Raw genomic sequence first — 25,438 nt, forward strand, 5'->3', positions numbered from 1 at the left:
TCACTATTGATAACAGGCTCATAGATGTCACCTAAAGTACATTTTGGCTTGCTGGACTTCTGTTAGAGATGGCAATTCACAGCAGTGAAAGAGTGTAAGTGGCTTAGAGGAGGCTGAAGGGCTGGAAATTAGGTATGCCTTCTCAAAGCTGTAAACTGGGAAGCTTTGCTTCACAGAATTTATGACAGGGCCTGAATGAAATAATCTCCCCTTGAAGTTGTTGTCATAGGAATTCTACAGGAGTAACTACATGGCCACACATGTGCTGGGTCCTGAAAGCTGGGCCCTTCTGCAGGATGTGTCTCTTCTGCTGTTTCCCTTTACCAAAGAGTATCAAATGTACATTTCCCTAAATACTTATTTGCAGAAGACAGTATTTTAATACAAACAACACAAACACAACTGGAATGGACCTGAGTCATCAAGGCATTAATGTGGAACTGCCTGATAAAGAGGCAGTGGACAACTGAGGAAAAAGGAGTCATGAGTCACTCTGTAACAACATTTTGAACGTACTTTGTTAAATTTTTAATCTATGTTTAGTTTGTGGCCTCTGGATATTAATAGGAGGCACTTGAATCTCAAAGCCATAGAGGTATGTAGCTCATATCTCCACACAACAGAAGTCCATCTATTTTCATATTTGTTTGCCCCAACAGCTGCAGACAAAAAAAAGAAAAAAACTAGGGATTTTTAGACTCTGAAAAGGATTTTACCATTTCCGTAGCTTGTGCAAACAGTGCAGGCAGTTTATTAAAAATCTACCAAGAGGAAATTTTTGGAGTGACTGATGCATAATTTATACCCTGAGTCTCTGAAGGATGGATTGTAAAAGAGCCAGTGCTGATCAAAGGAATCGTTAATGTGCCGCAGAAGTTATTTGGAGGTTTGACACATGCTGAGTTTTTAAACTAATCTCTTCAAGTAAGTTCCTTGAATGCCTCTCTGTGCAGTCAGTGAATACAGATCTCAGAGAAAAAAGTTTCTTTGGGTTTCAGAAATGAAACTATTGACTGACAAAGAAATAAAAAGTTATCTGAACACTCAGACAGGGTTGATTGAATCTCAGGTGGGCAGGATTAAACAACGTGGTGCAGACTGAATTCTCTATCTTTAACCGGGTCAGGTCAACTTGCACTTGCAAGGTGGAAAACCTAAAAAAAATTTCAGGAGAAATCAGATAACATTGATGAGATGTTAACAAAATGAGAGGAAGGAAATGACTGAACACAGTGAGGAGAGGTGATAGGACCAAGAGGCAAGGAAAGCAATAAGGAGGTAGCATAATATGGAAACAGCCAGCTGAAGTTGGCATTTCACCTACATGAATTCATAGCAGTATGTAAGGAGCACTTGAGGTGCCATGAAGAAGAAAGTTATGCTCGGTGTGGTTTGCTTTTTGTACATCTTGTGATATTCAGCAAAGCAGATTTCAGGTGCTGCTACAGAAGTTGCTCTGATGGTTTGGGCCTGAAGTTGTGCTTAGCCATAACTCTTTTTGTTTATAACTTCCACCACCATGACTGAATTCAAGAACAGGGTCACAAACATCAACTTTGGTGGCTGAGATTTGATTACCAAGCTCTTGATGCTATGATGATTTTCAAATCTCATCATGTCAGTACTGTGAAAAGCACTATTTTTGTACTGCAAATCAAACAAAGGAATTGGGCCATTAATATTACTGGGCATATACTACAGTTACACTGACAAGTTGCAATTATAATCAAAATTCATTGCGTTGCATATTTTACAGACACATGGATCATTTATGATCAATTTTTTGTCCCAAAGAGGTTATGATATACAAAATCCTGCAGAAAAATCAAACATATGGAAAAGAAAGAAAGTATTTTTGTTCCACTTTGCCAATGAGGAAGTAAAACATATTAAATCTACAGTCCTGTTAATGAAGTAAAGATAGGAGATAGAGAATGGACCTGAACTTTGTCCAGTGGCAGTTCTGCACACATCAAATTAAGAAAACTGGTGGCTTGAATTTCATCCGGAGGGCGAAAAGCATTCCCCAAATTCTTGCACCAACTCACCTCCTGTGTTGAAAACCAGAATATTGCTAAAGCATGGACATGCCATAACCCCACCTGAAACAGGCTGTACACAGACCTCTACACCTGAAGGTGCTGTCCTGGCCTGGCGCACTCACCACTGTTGCTGCGTTTCCTGCTTATGTCAAGAGTGCCTGCAGAGCTCTTGCCTTCCTCTGGAACTTCTACCAGGTCAGCTGTCTGCAGGGACAGAAAAAGCAAATGAGATGGGATAAGCCAGAAAAAGGGACAGATGAAGTGAAACAGAAACCAAGGGTCTTTGGGAAACATAGTACTTGAGTGGTATCAGAGCAGAGCAGAGTCAGCATAATGGGAGTGAAGGAAACATTTGATCTGGTGATGCACAACACATACCTACTGCACAGGGAGCAGTGAATGCCCAGAAAAATTCCAGACCAAGTCTGCAGTGTGGAACACAAAAAGTTTCTGCAGCATAAAATTAAGTGAAAGTTAAGGAGCAAAGGTTTATGTTAAGCAATGTGGTTCTCTGTACAAAACAGAAAGGGCATGAGGGAATTTGCAGATTCTGCAGTTATATTAAATAGCTATCCACCAAGGAGATTGGACATGAGTTGAAACCACTGACTTTCAATATATCAGCCCCGAATATATATTTCAGTAAAATAACTGTAATGTAAGGGCCATTTTCATTCTGTTAAAATGCTGTAAAAGAAAGAGCTGGAGTGCAATGGAGTTGATTAAGTCAGTCTTTAAATATCTGTCCTCACTTTCTTTTTAAACCGTCACCCAGCCAGTATGGTTAGGGAAATTGAAACCTAAGTGCTGCTTTTAGAATTACTATGATTTCTTCTTCATACCATATTAATGTCAGTCATGATTAGGGACCCAATGTTCTAGGGTATAGGAAAACGTGGGATGACATAATCTTAAGCCTCAGAAGTATACTCTGCATACGGCACCAGATTCCTTGGCTGGGTAGTCAGCTTCTCCTTGTACAGCCCAACAGGAACCAGGAACTGCTCCAAACAATTCTGTGCAAATCTGACCTTAACAAAACTTCAGTTACTGAACTCTCTACATCTTTGATAAACATAAAATCCCCAAAGGCTGAACTTGAGTCAGGTGCTTGCTCTAATCTGAGTAACTGTAAATACTTACATGCTCCTAAGCTTTATTTATTTCTAGTTAACATATTTTAAGTCACAAGAAGGATTTAATGCTGTTGTATAACACTTTACAATTGTACTGTAAATATAGTTCACTCTATTGCTTTGCAGACATTTGCCTGCATCAAGGAACATTCACTGTTTTTGGTCAGGGAGCAAAATCTGAATTGCTTTATAGATTTAATATGTTGTTTTTTGCCTTTTTCTAATGTTGACAACAAAGCCTTTTTTTATAAAAAGTACTTCCACAATTTTATTTTTCATATCTAGTACTTTCACAGCTATTTCTCCATCCAAGGAAACTAATGTACAAAGAAGTTGAAAGTAGATTTGTACCACAGGTGTCTTGTGGCTATCTTGTCCCCCTTGCTATTCTAAGAACCTTTTACTTTACTGCTCTATTATTCCTTGTTTTTAGACTCAGCCTTTTGCAGCATGTTTGTCTTGCATCTGGCCAAAATGGGTCACCTGAGGATGAGAAGGCACTACAATAGCAAAATTTACACAAAGCCAGTGTAGAGCATATCTATGGATTCTGGTTGCTGAGTGGATAAGAGAAAATTGGGCTTTGTTGAAAGAATAAGTCCCAGCTATTTTTCAGCTCCTTGCTACAACATGTTCCTCAGTTTTCATAACTGACTAGCTTCATAATTGCTGATTGGCAATTAGTGTTATTTTGTTGGGTTCTAGTGCATATGGGAGGTGTAGTGACTGCCTCTTCAGTATGTACCTCATCCAAAACCTTCTGAGGTAACCTCAGTTAGTTTTACTGATTTTTCACTCAAGGACTACATGACAAATGGTCTAATAGAATAGACAGAGGTGCAAAGATGCTTTTGAGAGAAGCTGATCCACAAAAAACTAACAAGAACTAGATTCACATTTACATCACCTCAAGTGCCTTTCTGTATAAATGTGGGTTGCAGAAGCACAGTTTTGAAGCAAGCAGTAGGTAGTAAATCTGGAGCATATGGCCACTTTCTTTTATGGGAAATGCAGAATCCAGGCGGAAAAATCAGTGAGTACGTCCACACAGCTCAGTCGTGTTAAAAATACTCTGGCTAGTTCAGAGGAAGGTGGCTGTCTCTACTCTCTGCAGAGACATGAACTGCATGCAGTATGGAAGCTTCATGGCTGTAGGGCAAGGTACAGCTCCTACAGTCCCCCTTTGCTTTTCACCACCTTCAGCAGGAGCAGCTCCATGCTTGGACACCACCTGCAAGGTGCAGTAATATCCCAGGTGTCCCCATGTCCCTGTCTGCTTGGAGAGGACCAGAGCAGCACAGAAGTGAGGATCACTGGGGAAAGGTCATAGTCCCTCTGTGATACTAACTGAGGCCCTTAGAAGCTGTGTGCTTCTAAGGGCTCTGAGCCACATCCCTGTTGCAGTCACTGCTCAGTACCTACTCCCAAGCTCCACAGCCCCATTATTTCTTTCAGGGTTGTGCCTACCCTGTTTTTTATCCTCATCTCAGTCCACAAGCTTGTGCTGGCAAAATTTATGGTTTCTCAAATCTCTTTATTAAATTCTCTAATGTTTTCTATTTCCTGTATGCTGACACATGTTACATTCTCTCTCAGCTTCAATACCCGGGAGAAATTCTTGTAATGAACTTGCGTTCCTAATCCTACACCCACAGCCCACTTTGTTATGATCAGCTCCCTAGGGTAAGCTGACGCAGCATTAGTGATTTCTATGCTTGAGTTGTCATTTATAATTCAACATAAAGTTTATTGATTTATAAAGCAATAATTACATTTGTAGAAATTTTGTTTCAAAGTAAATTAAATAGTTGAAAGAAAGAAATGTAATAACAATGCGACAGGTGGTAGAGTTACTTTGGGTTTTAAGAAAGAATGGGAATTAATAAATTCCATTTAAGGCACAAATAGGGGTGGATAGAGGATATGTCCCTTAATAAATCCCTTCCAGACATCTCTTAGTTTTTGCTTAAATTAGTCTTTTTTCCTTCCTGACATGAACTGATGTCTGTTTAGAGTCCACCTCTACCACCTTAGATTGCAGTTCAGCCATGTGAGTGAGCATACATTTAAATGGCAGGGAAATGTTGTAACAAGCATATACAGATATTAGTGTGACTTGATACTACGCATGTAAGTATTTGCTTTGAGCCCTGGAGACCAAGCCTCATCTCTGTGCCTGGAGATTTTTATTCTGAGGTGAGTGCAGAAGAGATTGTCAGATAATGTGGGTGTGATTTTTAGAGGTGTTTATCAGCTTTAGCCTCCAGTGTATTCAGGTGTGATTGTCTTTTTTTGGTTTTTATATTTTTGGGGGAAGGGTGGAGGGGTGGAGTGGGCAGGATCTCTTGGGAATGGAAGAGAACTTCAAACATAGGTGTAAGTGCTTGTTTATGAGAGGCTGAGAGGGTATGAAATGTTCTTTCAATGTCATGAAGGAGCGCCTGATGTCATGGATCTCAATGCTGTTTAAATAATTATTTCTGTAAGGAAGAAATTGGCATTTGTTATTGTTGAACCAGGTATAGATATACCAAAGGCAGGGTCAAGGGAACTATTGCTTCCCTTGTTCTTCTCCAGCTCTCCTGCCATGGTCCTGAAGAAACTGACTTTTATAATGGGAGAGAGCAAATGACAAACATTAGCATGAAGGTTAAAATCTCCCTATCTGGATACAACCACCTGAGCACACCTGCCTATATTTGGGATTTGGAGTGAGAAGCCCTGATCTGCAATGCCTCCCTCATGATTCTCCATTGGACAGGTGTGGAGGTCCCCATCCCTTGCTTTGTTGCAGTAGCAGTGTCTTAATTTTGGCTGGGCTTGTACTGGGATCTTGTACTTTTAAATTTAGCCTCTGAGGACTTCAACCCATTGTTATCACTTTTATGAAGGACAAATGGCCACTATCAACAACAGACAGTATGCATCTATTCCAGCCTGACAGTTAAATATCTCTGTTACACTACTAAATGGATATGTAAAATAAAAAGATTAATATCTCCTTTTCCAATCTGATAAAAACAGTTTATTAATTTAACTAGTACTTTTCTCTTTTTCTCGAGAGTCATCTAAAAGATACATAAAACCTAAATTTGCAAAAATAACAAGTTTTCTGATCTCAATATGAAAGCTGAGAGTAAGATTTTGTTTTTTTACAGTCTGAAATGCAAGTTTTGTGAACTCTGATGCAAGCTCATGTGAATGAATATCTGTTGCTCCTCCAGAAAGACAATGGGAAAAAATGTGGGATACTTACAGAGTTTCTGTTGGGAGAGTCAGACCCACTTCCAGAACTTCCTTTTTTGGTTTTCTGGGCTAAAGAAGTCCCAAAGCGGAGAGTTTCATACACGGGGTCAACCTTATTTCCACAGGCTGCAACAGAAGGAGCAAAACATGCATCAACACCTTGGAGATATTTCTGATCATGTTCCTGCTGAACTTGGAGGAACACCCATTTCTACCAACAGGTTGGGCTGTTTGCTTAGACACAAGTTGAGAGACTATCCTGATAAAAAGTGAGTGCTGAACTTTATGGAATTGCTATCAATTTTCTGCTACCTCTCTCTACTCCCATGAAGATCACCCTCCTCTTATACTGGGTCTTCTCTTTTTGGCCATTGCCTTGTCTTTCTTCACCTCCCACTCTCCTTCTCTAATCACCACTGGTGCTGCCTATGCTGAGGTAGGAAGACAAAGTACCAGGAGGTTCCAATCCATGTTTGTCTCTAGCAGTGACCTGTTGGATTGCTCTCAACAGTAGCTCTCCCTCACAGCCAGCCACAAAAATCATCTCCCATGGAAGAGAAAGGGATGTCTTCAATGGGACGGACAAATCCAGTCCTGACTTTTCTACATCTTGCATTCTTAGACCTCAGCTTCTCTTGTGACACAAAGTAGTAAGCATGTAGATTATAGTACATTTGTAGCACTATGTAGGAGGAAAATTTAAGCCGAAGTACTGAGAAAAAACAAGAGATTTTGGATTTGATTACAGAAAAACTCACCTTATTTTTTTAGCGAGAGTTCATTCAAAATGTTTTTATTACTTCTGATAAAATTGATGGGTGTTTTTTAGAAAGAGAAACTTAGATGAAATCCTTGTAATTCGTTATTTTTTTTAACTGCTAAAAGTAACTACGCAAATGTCATCAGATAAGTAATTTTATACTGATTGCCTAGTTTTAGGTTTCATTTTTTGTACTTCCAGGTTTGCTTGGTCACAGTACTGGTGGGGGAGAAAATACTTTCTAGAATAAACTAAATTCCTCCATTTCAAAACATTTCTTTTCAGAAATTTGATATTACAATGAGGAAAAAGTGATCTTTCAAGTATTCAGACAATGTGTAGACATGATCAATAAGGAAAAATATGAGGAAAGTAAGAAGTGTGGATGAATAAGGCCCGGAACCTAGTGGAATCCCTCAAAAGCCAGATCAGTGAGTTGAATGCCCCCTGCTGTTTTGATGTCCCTGTCTTTTATCTGTTTCTTCCCAGCTCAGAACTCCACCTCAGTATTTCGGTGTTTCTTCACTTCTAGGTTCCTACCTTGATTTCAGGTAGTTATTATGAACAGGGTAATTACTAAGAGATATGCACACAGGGTTTTGAGCAAAACACACAATAAACACACCCTCTCCTCTTCCAGCTTTGTATTTTTGAAGTGGTCCTTTCCTGAGATGGCAGAAGGGCATCCAGTCACTGAAAGGATGCTGGAAGTCTGCTGCTGCTGCTGCAGAGCGCTGCCAAAGGAAGACTGAATGGAAAAGCAATAAAAAACCTACCAATAGGCATCACTTCTTTGATGCAGCCAAACTGTTCGTGAATGAGTAGTGGTGAGCTGTAGTACCGTCGAAATCCCTTTGGCTGGAGGAGAAAAAGCAAAAACAAGTGAAGTGCATTGCTTGCCTTGATTGATGAAGTAGAAATAGCCTTAGCTCTTTGGTTAATGTTGGAACATTGAGATGAATCTGGAAATTTGCCTCCTGTTGTTCAGTCACTGTGAGGTTTAGAGATCAGAGATTTATTTGAATTTTCTCCTAGAAAAAAAAACAATTTCCCATATTTATGGGGAAGTAGGGAGTCATTTTCAGGTCCCCTTTTTCTTTTGTTATTTTTGTCACAAAAGCAGCACTAATTAATTGCTGTAGAAGTGCTGAATCATTAGAGGTTCTGGGAAGTTTCCCTCTCCTATCTTCTTATATAACATGAATTTGCATTGTGTTACGCTTGCTAAACGTGTGACTATCCTTCCCCACACTAACTCCAATTCCTCAGGTTCCCACATATGCACTTGTGAAACCCAAGAAATTTAGAACCTTTCTATAGGTTTTTGTAAGGTTTACTGCTGACTCACTTCAGTTTCAAATGCTTTTTTTCTTTTTTTTTGGTCTTGTAAGGTCACAAAACTCTCCAAGCTGTTACCAGATATCCCTACAGTGTCCACTTGTAGAGAAATGCATTATAATAACTCAATCTATACCTATAAAGATTACCATAATATAGCAAAAAATGGTGCCCTATACCACTCTAAAAAACATTTGCCTCAATTCAGGCAAATGCTTAGTATTCAAAATGCCTTCAAGGCATTGGAATATCACAAATGGTCTCTCAGATTTCTAATTTCTGCAGGCTGTGAGAACTTCTAGTCACAGTGAGAAGTGGGGAAGAGTAGAAGAAATGTGCATATTTTCCATATCCTCTGTTCAGTGTACATCAAAACCTGATAGACAACCAGTCCTTTAGGTAATGAGCTGCCGAAAAGAGTGAAAAAGAGTGAGGGGACTCATAAACTTGGAGTCTTAGAGGAATAAATTCCAGATTCTTCAGCCTTGGTTTACCCACAAGCTAGATTCAGACAGAGCATGGGCATGAGTTCACAAAATTCCTGTGGCTTTGCTGACAACTTTCTGATGTAAATTTCGTATCTGTATTTCTGTTTTTTATAAACTAATGACCACAAGAGCTGAGGATGGAATCAAGAAATGCATTAATCCAATAACATGTTGTAATATTTGCCTTGTCCAGGGTTTGTCATTCACAGACCAACTTCCTACACCAGAATGCCTCACACTAGAACTATGATTATGGTTTAGATACATAAAGACTTGTCTCAGGGATATAAAAAATAGCTTTCAGTGAGTACTCTTGGAGAGAAAATATCTTTCCAGTGAAAGGTGGGGTTTGTAGCCCTTTTGAAGTCAATGCTTGCATTTTTTTATCACTTAACACAGTGAAACTGTTTGGCTTTAGCTCATAGTTGTCTTGAATGCCTTCAAGTTGCAACAAATCGGATACCATCTGAAACATGAATACATGTATTCAGTTTTCATATTCCAAATGGTCATTTTTCCAAGTTCTTTTTCCAAAAGCAACCAAAAATAATCACATTCTCATAAAAGTCAACAAGGTGGTTTAGAATTGTCTCAGACACTGTGTACTGCCGTTGCCAGTCATGAGATTTTACTGGTCAGAGGGCAATCCAGTCACTAAAGTGCTGTATCCATACAGAGGCAGGATCCTCCCAGCTTCTCCTGCTGAGACATTGCTTCAAACTCTGTAGTGTCTTACTGTGAAATATCCCTTGGTTTGCTTTTTAAGATGAGTTATGTCTTCTTCAAGCCCTAACAGTGGAGAAAACAATAAAACATAATTTGAAGGATTTTTTATTTGTTATATCCCACGGAAATACTGTGATTAATTTATAACATTCTTTGAGAGGTTTACACTACAGCAAACACAGTTGAAATCAAGGTAATTAATTCTGTTAGCTAACTAAATTTGTATTATGCAACTGTATTCTCACGTCCACGAAGTGGATCAGATTTGTATTTTGGTTTTGTTTGCATTCTTGTGTAGTGGCAATTTCCCAAATTGACAACAGGGCACCACCTGGTTTCACTTTTCCTGCCTCAGTAAAGTGATCTGGTGTGGGTCCTGTTGATGCAGCAGCTAAACGCACGGCTGGGGTTCAGGCATACAAAGGAGGTGGCTCCAGCACAAGGTGCCCTGAGCTGCTCACTTACCAGCTTGCCCATGCAACGCTGCTGTCCAATACTGTCTGCACACTTGTGGTGGATGCTCATCTTGCAAGCCTTACAGCGCAGTCCGTGCTTAGCGTTTGTCCCTGTGAAACGCACGGGAATGATTGAATTAGACAAAATCAATAGTTTCCGTCCATTTAAACAAGTGACCTGAAAGAACTGATGGGGTCTGTTGCAGTAGAGCAAATATTGACAGCATTCTCTGCCTTACCTAGTTTTTAAAATGCACCTTTGTACAAGCATTTTCTCTACAGCCTCTCTATTTTAGGCATTTGTCCCCCAGGCTCTTTCCCAGGCTGTTGCTGCCTTTAGCTATGTATTGTATTATGCTCTGCCGTGTGATAGTCTGACCAACAGTGTCTCTGCCTCATGAACGCCAAGCAAAACACCTTTGTTATTTTGAAAGGTCTTGGCATGGCTGTGCATGGCTGAGGAGCTCCCTGAAGGAGCACCCAGGCTCTAGAGCAGCCCTGGGGAGCCAGGCTGTCAGTGGAGGACCAGGTTTTGTGGGTGAGAGGTACCTCCAGGGGTGTGTGAGAGGGTTAAGCCAGCTCCCTTACCATTGACCACCCACAGGCAAACACATCCCTGTTTGCGTGGTTTCTGTTTCCTTTGTGGTTGCACTGGATTAGTGTGCTGTGAGGATTTTTTCAGTTATAGTTTCTTTTCAATTACACATACTCAAAACAAGACTGACAGTTGCTTCCAGGGACTGCTGCTCTCACCATCCTGGGCCAGCTCAGAGGGTGCAGGTATGGTTCCTTGATTTCCCTGAGTGGGGCAGTGAGGGTGCCACAAGTTTGACTGTGCTCTCCTTCCTTGCCACTGGAAAAGTTCTGTGTCACAGTTAGGGGAGCTACAGCTGAAATTTTGCCTTTAAGAAGCAGACTTCTCCGACTTGGCCAACAGTAGCTCTGCATTATCTTCAGTGCAGACCTACTCTTAAGTGACAGACCCAAGTCTGCTTGCTTCCAGGCAGGAACAGTCACTTTTATTCATACAACCATAACACTTCCTGAACTATACAGAAGCAGGTATGCTGCAGCAACTCTTTTATCCCCACAGGACTGTGTAAAGGGAGTGAGTAAACAACATATCACTTCATTAATATCTACTGTGAGAGTGAGTATGAAACAAGGTAGTAAAAAAACCTCTAAAAAACTCTTGACATTTTAACCAGCCCTCATTAGTCAGACATGTTAGGAATATTAGTCAGAAGGATCCTGTATCTGAAAGTACTCTTGTAGCTCCTGGTTATTCTGGTAGTCAAAGCCATTTTCATGCTGCCAGTTTCATTCAGTGAAGTGCTACCTCTGAAAGATGCACTTCAGGGAAGGTTTCATCAAATCGGTGTCAAAACCCAAGCCTTGGGTTCCACTTTCAGAGGAAGGGGTGTCTGAAATGGCCACTGTCAAGCCAGATAGGGCAGGCTGAAGTAGCCATGGGTGGTTGCAATGAGCCAGGCTCAGATGTTTCACTTGTGGGCTTCCTGTAGGATCAGGAACCAAAATCCTCCACACCTTCCTATAGAGACTGCTGAAGACATAGGGACTGAATGGGATTGAGTGTGGGGTGTGCCCCTGGGACTTCCAAGGAGTGGGGTCAGTGCCTGTTCCCCGCATGTTGCCCCTTTCAGCCCCCTCTCAGTACGTGCAGACATCTTTTGTAGCTTCTTTTCTGGCGTTTTTTCTCTCCTAGCAAACACAGGATTTCCTAGAAGAACAGATTATCTGTTTGTTTGGTTTCTTTTTCCTGCATGGTTGCACTTGGATTAGTCTGCTGTGAGGATTTTTTCAGTTATAGCTGCTTTTCAATTACACATGCCCAAACCAATATTGACTTCTGCAGCTTTGTGCTTTTATTACTGATGATGAAATGCTGAATCACCCTTCCTGGTGATCAACAATTGGCACTGAGAAAAGAGTAGTTCCCTCACAGTTTTTTATTATATTCATAGGGCAGAATGAAAAAAGGAAAATGACATGATGGCCTATGCAACACGTCAGTGCTCACGCTGGATATAATTCTCCTCTCACGCTGGTCTGTAGTAACATAACTCTTACTTGCTGTGCCAAGTTGCTCCTAATATTCAGCTGTGAAAAGGCAGACAGTCTTACAGTCCTTCCTGCTGCCTGTGTTATGCTCTTCCAGCCATTTTAATGTTAACTGTACATGGTGGATTTTGGTCCTTACATGTTATAACCATGTGATCACAGAAAATACACATTTGTCAAAACAATTGTGCATCCAAATGTGATGTTCAAAATGAATGTGAAGTATCTGTGGTGCTTTTAAAAATTAAACCCCAAATTTTTCAGAACAGAAATCTGTGGTGATGTGAAAATGAGTAAGACAATTACAAAAGAACAACACTATGTTGCCATTGCTGAATGCCATATTGTACATGTGGGTAGCTAACTAGTGGCTTCAAAGAGAAGTATTTCAGTCACACATCTGAGTCTACAAGAAGTCTTTGTAAATCAAAATTAAATCCCTGTAACTACCAAAAACTCCAATATTGAATCCAGTTTCACTTCTAAGTACTTGGTTTACTGTCGGACTAGCTTGGAAAAAAAATCTCCCTGTGTCTCCCTACTTCCCACTGAGGAATAACTAAGGACTTGAAGAAGAAGGATTTGTGCTATATTTACATTTAGTCACCATGTCTCAAGCTCTGAAAATGCCATTTCTACAGGATACATATTTTTTTTTTCCACAGGATAATTCTGTCTTCAGTTTCTTATCCCCATTACACTAAATCAAACCATCTCAGAGAACCATGGCTAAGCTGTTTCAAAACTGGTGCATGCCAGGAATCAGACAATATATGGGCAATATATCTGACCCAAAAGTTCCTGAGATTCAGAACTGAAGCACAAATCACACCTTGCATCATGGAGAAGAGATTGTGTTCAGTACAGGTATAAATGAAACCAGGGTTTGACTCGTTGCATCAATTTCTGGCCTCCCATTTATGCAAACTTATTAACCCTGCAGATGCCTGAATGGGGCTGGTTTTGGAAGACATCTGGTAGTTTGAAACAGTGAAAAAGTAGGCAGAACATGGATCTTGAAAGGAAGTTATTTAAAGCTGATTGAGTACAGTGAGGGTTCTACAGTCATGAATTGGTATAAAAGTTATTTCATTATGCCTAAAGTAGTGGCACAGGATGTAGCAATGTGTTGAAATATTATTTTCCAATAAGATCCCCCAGATACCATAAGAAAGTTAGGAATTTGGTCTGAATATACATTAAATAATAGAAAAGGAGTGATATTAATGGTTCATAAAAGTAAAAAAGAAATTGACAGTGACAAAGATAGCAATAATAATAGCAATAGCTACAACACTATAGGGCAGACTATTTGAGGATAATTTCACTTCACTGCCACAGGGTACCAGGCCTTGTTTGAAGTTGAAAGCTTCTCTGTGGTGTGCTTATTCCCACTAGGTTAATCTTTCTATGGTTTGAAGCATGGGGCAGGGGAAGGGTAAGGAGGGAGTTCACATTTGAGCTGGTTACAGCACTGTCTGGAAGGTGCAGTGTTCTAATTAGCGAAGTCTCAGGCACTAACAGGCTCCTCAGGGACTTCTGCTGAACACACTGATGACCTACAAGCCTGACCATCGCTCTCTAGGTTGATTCCTATTCCCCTGAATAGCTGATGGCTTGATTGCAGCCTACTGTTTATTCCCACCAGCAGATATTCCTGTATCCTGGCCTTTAAGCAAAGCTGGAATCTGCTGATACTCACATACAGTACTCACTGATATGTCTTAGACCACCTGGAATAATTTCAGTCAGTGGAGGATCAGAAATACAGGAACTAAAGGCTTAATAATTAGGCTCCACTTGGAGTAACCTAACTACTTTTTTCTCTGGTTTTCATTCAAAGGGGGAGTAGACTAACAGCTTTGATGGACTCTTTGCTATTACCTTCAAAAAGTAACCATCCCTCCTACCCTCTTCTCCAAAGACCCTTACTGGGGTTACTTAAGCCAATTGTCAAATACTGAGCCAGACAGAACAAAGTTCTGCTCAGTCACTTTTTGATTGCCATCTGGGGATGCAATTTTCACTATTTTTATTCAAGGTGCACTACTTCATTCACCAAACAGGGCAGACAGTGTTTGATGAATGGGCAGTTCTATTCAACATTTCTTTTTTACTTGCCCCAGTCAGTGTGTGTTTTTAAGCATCATCTCTTAAGTACCACATTAGCCTCATTCCAAACACAAAGTGACTAATAGCTTCATCAGATTTCTCATGGGCCCACTGTCTTTATTTCTCGCCAAAACTTGTATGAGATGGCTCTCATTTGAGGGACTAAGGGGTAAAACGGTCTGAGGTTGCATTATTTTGCCAACATGCTGGTGTTTAAGTTGTAAAAATTGCAAACTCTAAAAGTGGGTGTTTAGAATGGAAACTACTAGGTATGTTTATCTGACTTATAATGTCCATGAACACTGAACATGTCCTCCTCAGTGAATGAAGTAGCATTAATGTGGTCATGAAATTCATGTAAGGAAAAATCCACACAGACATTTGAACAAATGTCCTCTGTGTCCTATTCATTAATGTATCAATTGTCTCCCAGTCAGTAAAGGCCGGTATTTCTTGTTCAAACAAAAGAAAGGCAAAACTGACAAAAGAAACAGTGTTTCACTGGAAAAAAAAGGAGGAAATTTCATGTCAGAATACCTGAGTAGCTCTTAAATAAACTTACAAATGAGGTTCTACTCAGCCATTTTCTTCAGCTATCAGCTAATGCATCCAGTCACCTAGGTCTGGAATGATGCATTGTTTTGAGAAGCAGGTCATGTTTAATAACACCTTGCTAGAAATACTCTGTGACTGGGTCAGCTCCCATTTGAATATCTAAACCAGCAGCTAGGTTTTCCAGAACAGGCATAGAAAATTGAATCTTAAACTGTTCTGAAAATATGACCTTAGATAACACTAAAAGGACACACTGCATGACTTCTGTAAATCGAAGTCTTTTTTGGAGGAAGCCTAAATGGAAACAGAACACCTCAATATAGGTGAATGGAAATATTTGGGGGCAGAGGAAGACAGAGGGAACAGGGCAGAATTTGATTCCAACTCTTTACATCTGTGTTTGCTCCAAAAGCACTTTAACAACTACTGCACAATTCAGGAAAGTCACATTTATCCTCAGGAATGCAAATGAGAATCTGCTTGTCACACACACTCAAAGGGAACCTGCATCATCCTCTTGGCCAGCACAGCTATGGCCACAGCGCTGTTGGCTGATGCTTTTTGCCTGTTGTTCCAAGCCTCAAAATAAGATTAATAGCTGGAGAGGGAGAACAAGCCCTACAGCCTGGAGAAATTTCAAAAAAAACTGCAAATGTTGGTAACAACATGATGTTATGCTGACTGTATAAACATAACTATATTAGGCACTTATGCTAAAGTGGGGGAAAAAGCAAAAAGAAAAAGGAGTGGAGAAAAAGATTCAGGTCTATAAAAGAGAGAAAGAGGAAATGAAAGAGACACAGAGACTGTTACCTCCAGTGAATCCAGCTATGACCCAACCAGTATTTTTTATCATTCCAGTTGAGAGGAACATACCAGTCAGAAATAGTTTTGATTTAAAACTGTCAAAAGGAAATTAATTTAAAATTACATAATTTCCATAAATTTTCAACTTCTGCTGTGGGAGGCTGATAAAAATAATGGGCTTCTTGCCCCTTTCTCCCCAATACATTTGTAGTTGTCACCAGAAAGCTGCATCTATGCCAAAATTTGTGGGAAATGGAGAATTTTAAGTGAGCTGGATCAGTATTGCAGCGGTGAAAGGTTTAGGATGTCACCTTAGAAGGAGGAAATCCCCAAAATGAGACTGGTGCCTCTGCAGTTATATCTAGGCCCTTATGCACTCTCTTCTCATGCCCCCTTCTTAGTTTTTAATTAATTTGTTTTGTGTAAAAGCTCTGATGCTGAAAGAGATTACTCTTTTAAAAAATTCCTCTGTAGCTGCTTCCTGCCCTTGTGGCTGGCTGCTGCTGGACAAGTGCTCCTCCTTCCCCTGCTCTGTCTCAGTCAAGAGCTGTGAGATCAGAGAATGGCATTTTCTACATGAGACATCCAGATCTTTAAAGTTAAAAACCTTGAGCCTAATTCATCCAAACCTTTAGGTTTGTAAGAATGAGCTGGGAAGTCTTCTCACCCTTGCTTGGCCTCCAGCCTCCCTGAGTGCCTCCTGCCACCTTGGGAACTGCCCTTAGTCCTAGTGCCTGGCACCCTTCTGATTATTTTTTTTTTTTTTTTTTTTTTTACCTGATGCTGCCCCACCACTTGCCCCGTTTGACATGATGAAGGGAACAGAGGCACAGATCCCCATCTGGTCATCAGGTGAACCACAAATCAAAGCCTGAACATGGATTTCCCCAGCCACGCTGGAGGGCTGAACACTAGAAATCATTGCTGTCTGATGCCTGACTGAGAATTCAAATGGATGGACACAGAGTTGCCCTTTAGTAATGAGATTTTTTCTTTATTAAGTTGTGGGTTGATTTTTTTTTTTTTTTATAGTTATATCTGCCAGTTCAAAATGTACAGAGTTTTGGGTGTGTTAAATCAATAATTTTTTGGGATGGAGGTACACTATACAGAGAATGTATTGGAGCTAGTGGAGGAACCTCTGAACTTGGGACCTGACTGCCTGAAGTGTCCTGTTCCCCTGAATCCACCTTGTGTCAAAAATGGGGCGCAGAAAGGAGCTGGAACTTGTGTATTTATGTTCTGTAGAGTAGGACTTGTTATCCAGTCATGGTACCTATCCTGTCAAGTGAACAAATTTTAGATTATATGTCACTGAGAGGTGTGGGTCCATTTGAGTCCCTATCTCAGTTTCTCCATAACAATATCCAATGTTTAAATAGCAAGAAAAGTTGCCTTGCATGTAGGCAGGCTACAAAACAGTGCATAAAATTAGAACTGACTTCCTAGTGACATAGTTTTCTTTAGAAATGACATGCTGAGAAAAAAATTAGGCAGTAATAGGCAGGTTTTTCTGCAAGACTGTTATAGAGATGAAAAATATCCCATGTAAAGTAAAGTCTTTTAAAATTTTGGCCACAAGAAGTTTTTTTTTGAAATGCACTTTTCACATATTCAGCAGCTTTGCTATAAAAGTCTATCCGTGAAAGGAAATATCCACCTCCGCACTTCTTAAAATATCATCTCAGGTTTTTGATCATCTAAATGTTAATTAGGATGCTGGAAAGCCATGGTAAATAAACTAACAGCCATTATTGAAAGAAAAAGTCCCAGTCCTCTAAACACATTTAGCATGCTAAATCATGTCCAATATTCTTTGCTCTGAACAAACTGGCACTGATGTATCAATACCTACTTTTCTAGACAATTTTCAAGATTGATGAGCCTGTGTTTGTAGGTCTTTGAACTGGGCTGCTTTGCTGAGAAGAAAAATATTTCAGAGAAGAGAGGCAGATTTGCCTACAGGAGGTGATGGTGCCAGAGCTGAACTGGAAAGGGAACACGCAGAAATTAAGCTTGATGTGTTGTCTCAAATGAGGACAAGCAGAGATCAATGGCTGATAATGGTCTCAGTAATAGTAGTAAACATAACATCTTCAGTAACTCTTCTTGAGGTGAAAGTGATGAAAGATTTCAAAAAAGATTTCTGTTTTCACAGACTCAGGTTGTTTGCACCTGTGTTTTATATGTTTCATGTATTGAAGTGAAAAGTCATCCAGTTGCAGCCTTTTTTTCCTCTGTTTTGAAATGCTTTGAAAAAGCAGTTGAATTTTGTAGGGTCACTTCTATGTGCCAAAACCTTTATCTTCCAAGGGCCTTGTACCATTATAGAGGAGTTAGAAAACAGAAACCAGAAATATGAACAAAAACTGTAATATGAAATGAAGACTAGGACTGTGAGCTTGCTGAAAATGTGGGAAAAGAATTACAGAACAAAAGAACAATCTGTCCTCAGCAAAGGGATTTAATGTCCTCTCTGGTCTGCTAATGGATTTTTAGCATAGCCTGTTGCTTATGTGCCTCCATCATCACCAATGGGCTTGAAATGAGAGACTGCTATTTGCCAGAAGATCAGGAAAATAAATTTGAACAATAAAATGTTTAGTTAAAAAACCCAAACCCCATGATATATATATATAGCCAGTTGTTCACTGGCCCTCTACTGTTTCAGACTTACTGAGGATTTTGGCTCTTTTCTCCTGCAGTAAAACCATTCCCTCAGCAGCACAACCTCCCAGTGTTGTTGCAGGTCTGTGTTAGCACAAACTGACTGGCAGTGCCTGCAGTGATGGGCTTTGCATGCAAAATTCTGAAGCGTGACTTGCCATGAGCACAATTCCTCTTCCTCGCTCTTTGTTCCATTTTACACCAGCTAGTGATGGAGATGGGAAGTGGAGCAACAGAAGATAACTACCTGTGGCTAAAATCTAGTGTTTGGTAAGCATTTAGCTTCATGCACAAATTTCTGTTCCAAAGCCATTTCCTCCTTTGGATCACATGTGGCTAAGGAGGATCTCATGAGAAGCTGCAGGTGTAATTGGCAGCATGATTTGCTTGGACTGGAGAGAATTCAGGGCAGCACGATGAGTAACTGGGTAGTTATACCAGTTTGGTGGGATCAGTTTTCAGGGAAGTTATTTCTACCATTAGTCACTATGTGCTTCCACCTTTCTGAATTTTACAATCATATTTTATAGCAAAGTGTGTTTCAGTTTCTTATCCGCATGGGAAATATGGAATTACAGAATCAATTAGATTGAGAAAGACCTCTGAGATCATCGAGTCCAACCTATGACCGAACACCACCGTGTCAACCAGACCATGGCACTGGATGAGTGCCACATCCAGTCTTTCCTTAAACACTTCCAGGGACAGTGACTCTACCACTTCCTTGGGCAGCCCCTTCCGATATCAAATCATGTTTTCTGTGAATTCTTCCTGATGTGCAACCGATGGAAAACATTCAAGTAGAATCTTTCACACCAAATCCAGGTTGGTGGGGGGAGGTTTTCAGTATTTCTTCCACAGAAATAGTTACTGATTTCAGTGAAATCACACAGGTTGGGCAGTAAAAACACTTCATTAACTACTGTCATCTGCTCAGAGAGGCAATCTCAGTCTTCATTGTTACAGCCTGAGAGAATTCATTACTTGACACATAGCAGTGCTGGCCTAAAGCACACCTACAGGTACACTCCCATGTGGCATCCGTTACTGATTAAATGAATAAAATAAACTTCTCTCAAATGATTGTACAGAAGTTTATGTAGCTTAGCAAAGCAAAAAGGACATTACCTGCCCAAGGGTGAATCTGGGGAGTGAAAAAAATAGGGATATTAAGCTGAAATTTCACTCTATTTATAAATATTTAAATAATGTAATCAAAACCACCAAAAATCTGCTTTTTAAGTTTTTGTCTATCAACAGGAATAATTCAATGCATCACTTATAAACTGTCCATGGCTAGACAGCATTTTCATTATCTGAATTCACCTTGGATTCCAGTAGGAACAAACCAAGCCAACACAAGCCATAGCTTTTCTCATTTACGCATGTGGTTTGCACCAGCACAGCTATGTGGCTTGTTGTTCAAACACCTTAATTAACATCAACCATAATTGTGCCACAACTATCAAGGGTAAGGAAACCCGTAAGGGTAGCAAAAGTTTTGGCAGCTGTGTCAGTCTGTTGTACAGTGTACAAAGCTAAAACACATAACAAAAGTCCAGCAAAAAGCAGGTCAATATTTCAGAAGGTACATAATGAGCTGAATGTCAATACAGGTATTAAGATTTAGGAGCTGTCATAGGGAAAGAACAGCTGAAATTGTGAACAGGAACATGCAGCAGGTAACAGTGTGTAAGTGTTTGGGTGAATGTATGAAACTAACCCCTGAACTCTCAGACAAGAGGCTGCTACGTGCAAGCTGCAACCACTACTGGCTGCTGGAAATGTTGGTGACACTTTGACTAAACATAAGCAGTCTGTTCCAAGTCCTCCAATTAATAAAGAGACAGGAGACCAGAGCACTAGTTAAAAGGCTGTGCTCTTCTTATGCACGTACATTATTTAGACTGGAGGAACTGGGAACTTGGTTTCCAGAAAGAAGACTTGGTGCCAAGAGGTGAGGTCCTGAAAGGAAGAAGTGGTCTCAGAAAGCAGAAAGGAGGCCAAAGAAAAAGTTGAAGATCCTGGTCTGAGGAGGGGTCTGGGAAACACTGGAAGATCCTGAAGATGAGGAAGCCATGGACATCAATGTTGTACATCAGTGATGGACATCCAGTGATGGACGTCAATTCCAGGGGCTGCCCAGGGACTGTGCCTGAGATGGGCAACTGCAAGCAGCATCACAGCAGCAACAAACACGATTTTCCACCCAGTGTCACTAGCAATGACCCTCCCTGAAGGGAAGGGGAGACTTAGGTAATGAAAGGCTGGTGGGGAGGGAGGAGTTAGTGTGAGAAAAAAAAATAAGGTAACATCTGTAATGTCATTATTTCTTCAATAAAACCTGATATCCATATACGCTCCACACTGGAATTTATTACACTGTAATAAACACTGCAAGACAGAAAATATCTCACCTTGCCACTGTAAACAGAGGTGCAGAAAAACACAGATCATTCCCTGCATGTTATAAAGGAAATTACCATGTAATCACAATTTTCAACTGCATGTCATTTGTAACTGAGCATGTCTTCAGAATTAGAAGTCAGGAGCCATGTGTTTGCAGCATTCTTCATTGTATAAGATAAACTTATGTCAAAGAGGAAAACAGCTCTGGATTGTGTATACCTGGAAAACTAAAACTTCAGCAGTTCAGAGAAGAGCTTTGGTGAAGTTGCAGTTACTTGGATTCCTATTACTAAAGCAGAAAAACATGCGATGTTCCATGTGAGCCAAAAAGATCACTGCTCTCTGAGACATCCTTCTATATTAAGGACAGCAACAAGCAAACGTGGGTAGGCATTTTACTCTACATGATGGTAGTGCTCTATTTCTTGCAAAAGCATTTCTGCTAAGTGCCTTATTTGAAGATTTCTGCAACTCGTAGTAAGGTAAAGTGGTAAAACTTCTAATAATTTTTCTTCTAGATAATGCTTTTGTCAGCTATTCAGCATTGTAATTATCCACATAACAGTGACACTCCGGTAGACAAGGACTCTAAAGAGGAAAATAATGTTTTTACAAGAAGGTCAGATTTAAAGAAGATGCACTTAATTTTATCTGTAAACACCCAATGTCCCATGTGAGCTCTGGAAAAGTACGTAGCAGGACATAAAAACCCCACTTGCATTCTGCTTCATCCCTTGGCCTTTAAAAAACCTTGAGCTTGCTGTTATGCTCTTCACTGGAGCTGATAACAGATGCAATGGCCACTGCTGAGTAGGGTGTTTAGTGGTTTTTAATGTAGTTTTTGGTTAAAAATCACCATGGCTAACACACATTAAAATTCTGATTGTAGATGTTCTAAAAATGTTTATTGTTTTCCATCTAATTAAACGGCAAATGTTGGTCAACATTCTTTCAGTGTCTCTTTTGACTGAGGATTAACTGCAGTTTCATATTAATAGCAATTTCCCCCAAATGAAAGTGAGCTTGAAAATTATCTAGTAACAAATGTGAAACATGTTTGATGCTGTTCAAGGACAAATTAGAATTTAAAATATATTTCCACCCTCTTTTCTCAGCTAAGCAGTTCCTGATTATCCAATTTACTGATAACATTCTTGCCTCATCTCAGAGGAGGGAGCCCTCCCAGAGGATAAACAAACTAAATATTTGCTTTTCAATATTTGCTTTAAAGTAAGTTTAACTCTTTATTAACAAAGAAAAATAATAATGCAATGCAGCGATAATGTGTGGCCCCCTGTAGCTTCTCTGCAAATGTGGGGCTGTATGAATTGGTTACTTTTTGTCACATTTATCAAAAATAGGAGTAGAAGTAGATGGAGTACACCTATACTGCACATACCATATGTATTTCTAGGTCTTTAAATCTGTTTATTCCTACTTCATTTATTTTAATAGACAAACTGTCCACTGTTTGGAAATTTTGGAGAGTCCAGATGATATTACCCATACCTGACTGGTATATAACTAACAGTTAACTGCAAACTGTACAGTTTGGTTAATGTAGTACTTCATATTTCCAGAAGGCTTTTGTTTAGCCCTTCTTACAGGTCTCCACTCAGAAGTGGGAAGGTCTGTGCTCATGGAGACTTACTAACTCAAGAGATTGTAGGAGAAGCCAGGTTCTACTTCCTAAGGTAATAGGGTAAAATGAGTATTTTGCACCAATTTTGCAGATGTATTTTGAAGAAATACAATGTTTTTGTTTGCCCTAAACCTTAGTACAGCAGAGAGAGATGACAAGCAATTCTCACTCACACTGACTCTCAAAAATTTAGAAGATTTAGGTGCCCAGAGCCATTCATTGCTGCCAACAGAAATGAAGTCTCCTAAATCCAGGCACAAATTTAGTGGAGGGAAGGAGGAGGTAGAGACAGGGATTTTGGATCATTTTGTAAGATATGGGATGGTGCCTGGTACCAATTATTGAAAAGGTTACGCAATGGCCCTTTTTCAATGAATCACAGAGTGACTGGGATGGGAAGTGACATCTGGAGACCATCTAGTCCAATCCCCTGCTGAATCAGGTTCTACTAGAGCAGGTTGGACAGGATAATGGCCAGATTGGCTTTGAATATCTCCAGAACAGGAAACCACAACCTCTCTGGATAGTCTGTTCCAGTGCTCGGTAACTCTCACAGTAAAGTTCTTCCTCATCTTCAAATGGATCTTCCTGTTTCAGTTTGTGCCTGTTGTCCCTTGCCCTCTCCCTGGGCACCACTGAGCCTGGCTCCATCCACTTGAAAACCCTCCTTCAGCTATTTGTAGGCATTTATGAGGTCTCCTCTCAGTTATCTTTACCCAGGCTGAACAGCTCCAGGTCCCTCAGCCTGTCCTGTAAGTGAGTTGCTCCAGGCCCCCAGTCATCTTCCTAGCCCTCCCCTGGACCTGCTCCAGGATCTCCATGTCTCTCTTGTAACAAGGAGTCCAGAACTGGACACAGCACTCCAGATGAGGCCTCATGAGGACTGAGTAGAGGGACAGGATCACCTCTCTTGAGCTGTTGGCAGTGCTCTTCCTAATGCAACCCAGGACACAATTGGCCTTCTGGGCCACAAGGACACTGCTGGCTCATGGACAGCTTGTTGTCCAGCAGGACCATGTCAACATCCACCACCCTCCCCTCATCTACCCAGCCAGCCATGCCATCATACAAAGTTATCAGGTTGGGCAGGCATGATTTCATAATTTTTTCTCACAATCAAAAGAAAAGGAGTCTGGATTCAGCTGCTTTTGAAAGCTGTTTTCCATAGGGAAACTCTTAATAATAAACAATATTCACATACAAATTTATATTGCAATAGTAATATTGTGCCATGTGGAAAATAGGTGTGGGAAGTCTCTGCATTGACTACACAAGCCCTGCTCCAGGGGTTTGTCCTCCTTGCTGGGAGCTCATTACCCTTCTCTACAGGGAACAGCTCCTGTACTGATGAAATAGCAACACACATCTCTTCCCGCAAGGTCATCTGAGTTGGGAGATGCTAGAGAGACTGGAAAGAGTGGAGGGCAGGATTGGATGCATAATGTTATTTTTTTCCTTCATCCTGCAAGATAAATAAAAATGCCATTTGTTTTTGTTTTTTCTAAAATCTCTGTTCAAAGAGTTTTCCAAACTACCATAGTCTTGGAAAAAGTCAGTTACAGTCATGCTTCCAGGAATACTTCTGTTTTGTCTAGCTGCCAAGAAGCGGAGATCAATCTGTGACCATTTGCTGCACTTTTGTCTACCTGGATAATGCTGGCAGGCTTGGACCAAACCAGAATGCCTACTTAATGAAGTGAGGCAGCAAGCTTAAAAAAAGTCAAGCATATTTTTTAGGAGGGAGCTGATCAGACTGGAGGCAGAAAGCACTGTGTCATAGTTCCTGTGAAATTTTTCTATATTTAATAAACATCCACATAAATTACAGTTATATAAACACTTCCTCTAACCATGGAGTTTTTCCAGTACTTATTAGTCGCAGTTACTGATAGTCTAAGAGAAGAAGTTTAAATGCAGGATCTAATAGAAAAGGGGAACCATAGCTCCAATCCAGACCTCTTTCTTTCCTTTATTCCTGCTTTTAAAAAACTCAGCCAGTTTATCAACTTTGAGCCTAACTTTCTGGAGGATGTTATAATACACCTTTGGGGATAAAAGTGGTTGAAAGTTCTAGTGGCCCCAACTGCACAGTGAAATAAAGAAATGCAGGTTGCTTTTAAAAGATGAAGTGAGAAAGAATTATTCATGGTAGTTTTTTGGCTGTCTGAAGCTCCAGAATGACTGGCTAAACCAGAACAGACGGTGGTAGGAGTGAGTCAATACTAAGAGATAACACAATTTCACCGCTTAAGCAATACTGATTAATAGACTGACAGGAAACTATGTTGCAGCTATATTTCGGTTTTATCTTTTTTACATGCTTATTTTTTTCCCACAGGTTTCTCTAACAGGAATCTGGTTAGTTCCCTGGAAGGCAGGTACTGATTTACCTCCAGAGCTGCAAAGGATCAGAGAATCTGCCTCCAAGCCAGAAACTTGGTTGCCCTGAGAACATTTATAAATGCACATATCTCAGGTACTTAAGCCAGGGGTGGCATGATCCAGAAGGACACGGTTTTGGCTATTATTGGACATTTCAGTCCACAATTTTATTCTGGTATTTTTTGTAAGTTTGTTCCAGACAAACATGCTCCGATGGCTATGCCAGAAAAACAGGTGTTTGGTTAAAATTCTGTGCCATAGTTAAGGTTAAGAATGGAGTTAAACAGCTAAGTACACTTTAGAAACACAAAGAAACATACAATGTTATAAATGAGCAGCTATTTATTTAAAACACATCTTTAAAACATTGGCTTTAAAGTAATATATTTTTAAAAGAAAGGTGCCTTACCTTTTGCTGTATTACTTATATTTGACTTAGTTGGGAATACATTATTTGCATGTAATATGTTTGGAATATGTGGAAAATAACATTTTTTCCATGTGAATCAGTGCAGGAAATGATCTGCAAATGAGTAAAGCGTTGAGAAGTCTACAGATGGAGGTTTGTCTTAAAAAATACACAATGTTTTT

General features: G+C 40.1%; 1 protein-coding gene across 1 annotated transcript in view; it reads right to left on the reverse strand.

Annotated features, from left to right (window-relative positions):
* Nucleotides 1-25,438, reverse strand: part of STAC (SH3 and cysteine rich domain) — a 73,495-nt gene that overhangs the window by 19,891 nt on the left and 28,166 nt on the right. The window contains exons 3-6 of the mRNA XM_085051454.1: nt 10,202-10,302; nt 7,961-8,042; nt 6,435-6,550; nt 2,165-2,246 (exon numbers count right to left, since the gene is read on the reverse strand). Coding sequence (XP_084907580.1) covers nt 2,165-2,246; nt 6,435-6,550; nt 7,961-8,042; nt 10,202-10,302 — 381 coding nt within the window. The remainder of the gene's footprint in view (nt 1-2,164; nt 2,247-6,434; nt 6,551-7,960; nt 8,043-10,201; nt 10,303-25,438) is intronic.

This window comes from Lichenostomus cassidix, chromosome 2 (assembly GCF_008360975.1).
Source record: "Lichenostomus cassidix isolate B80296 chromosome 2, HeHo_3.0, whole genome shotgun sequence".
NCBI classification, from domain to species: Eukaryota; Metazoa; Chordata; class Aves; order Passeriformes; family Meliphagidae; genus Lichenostomus; species Lichenostomus cassidix.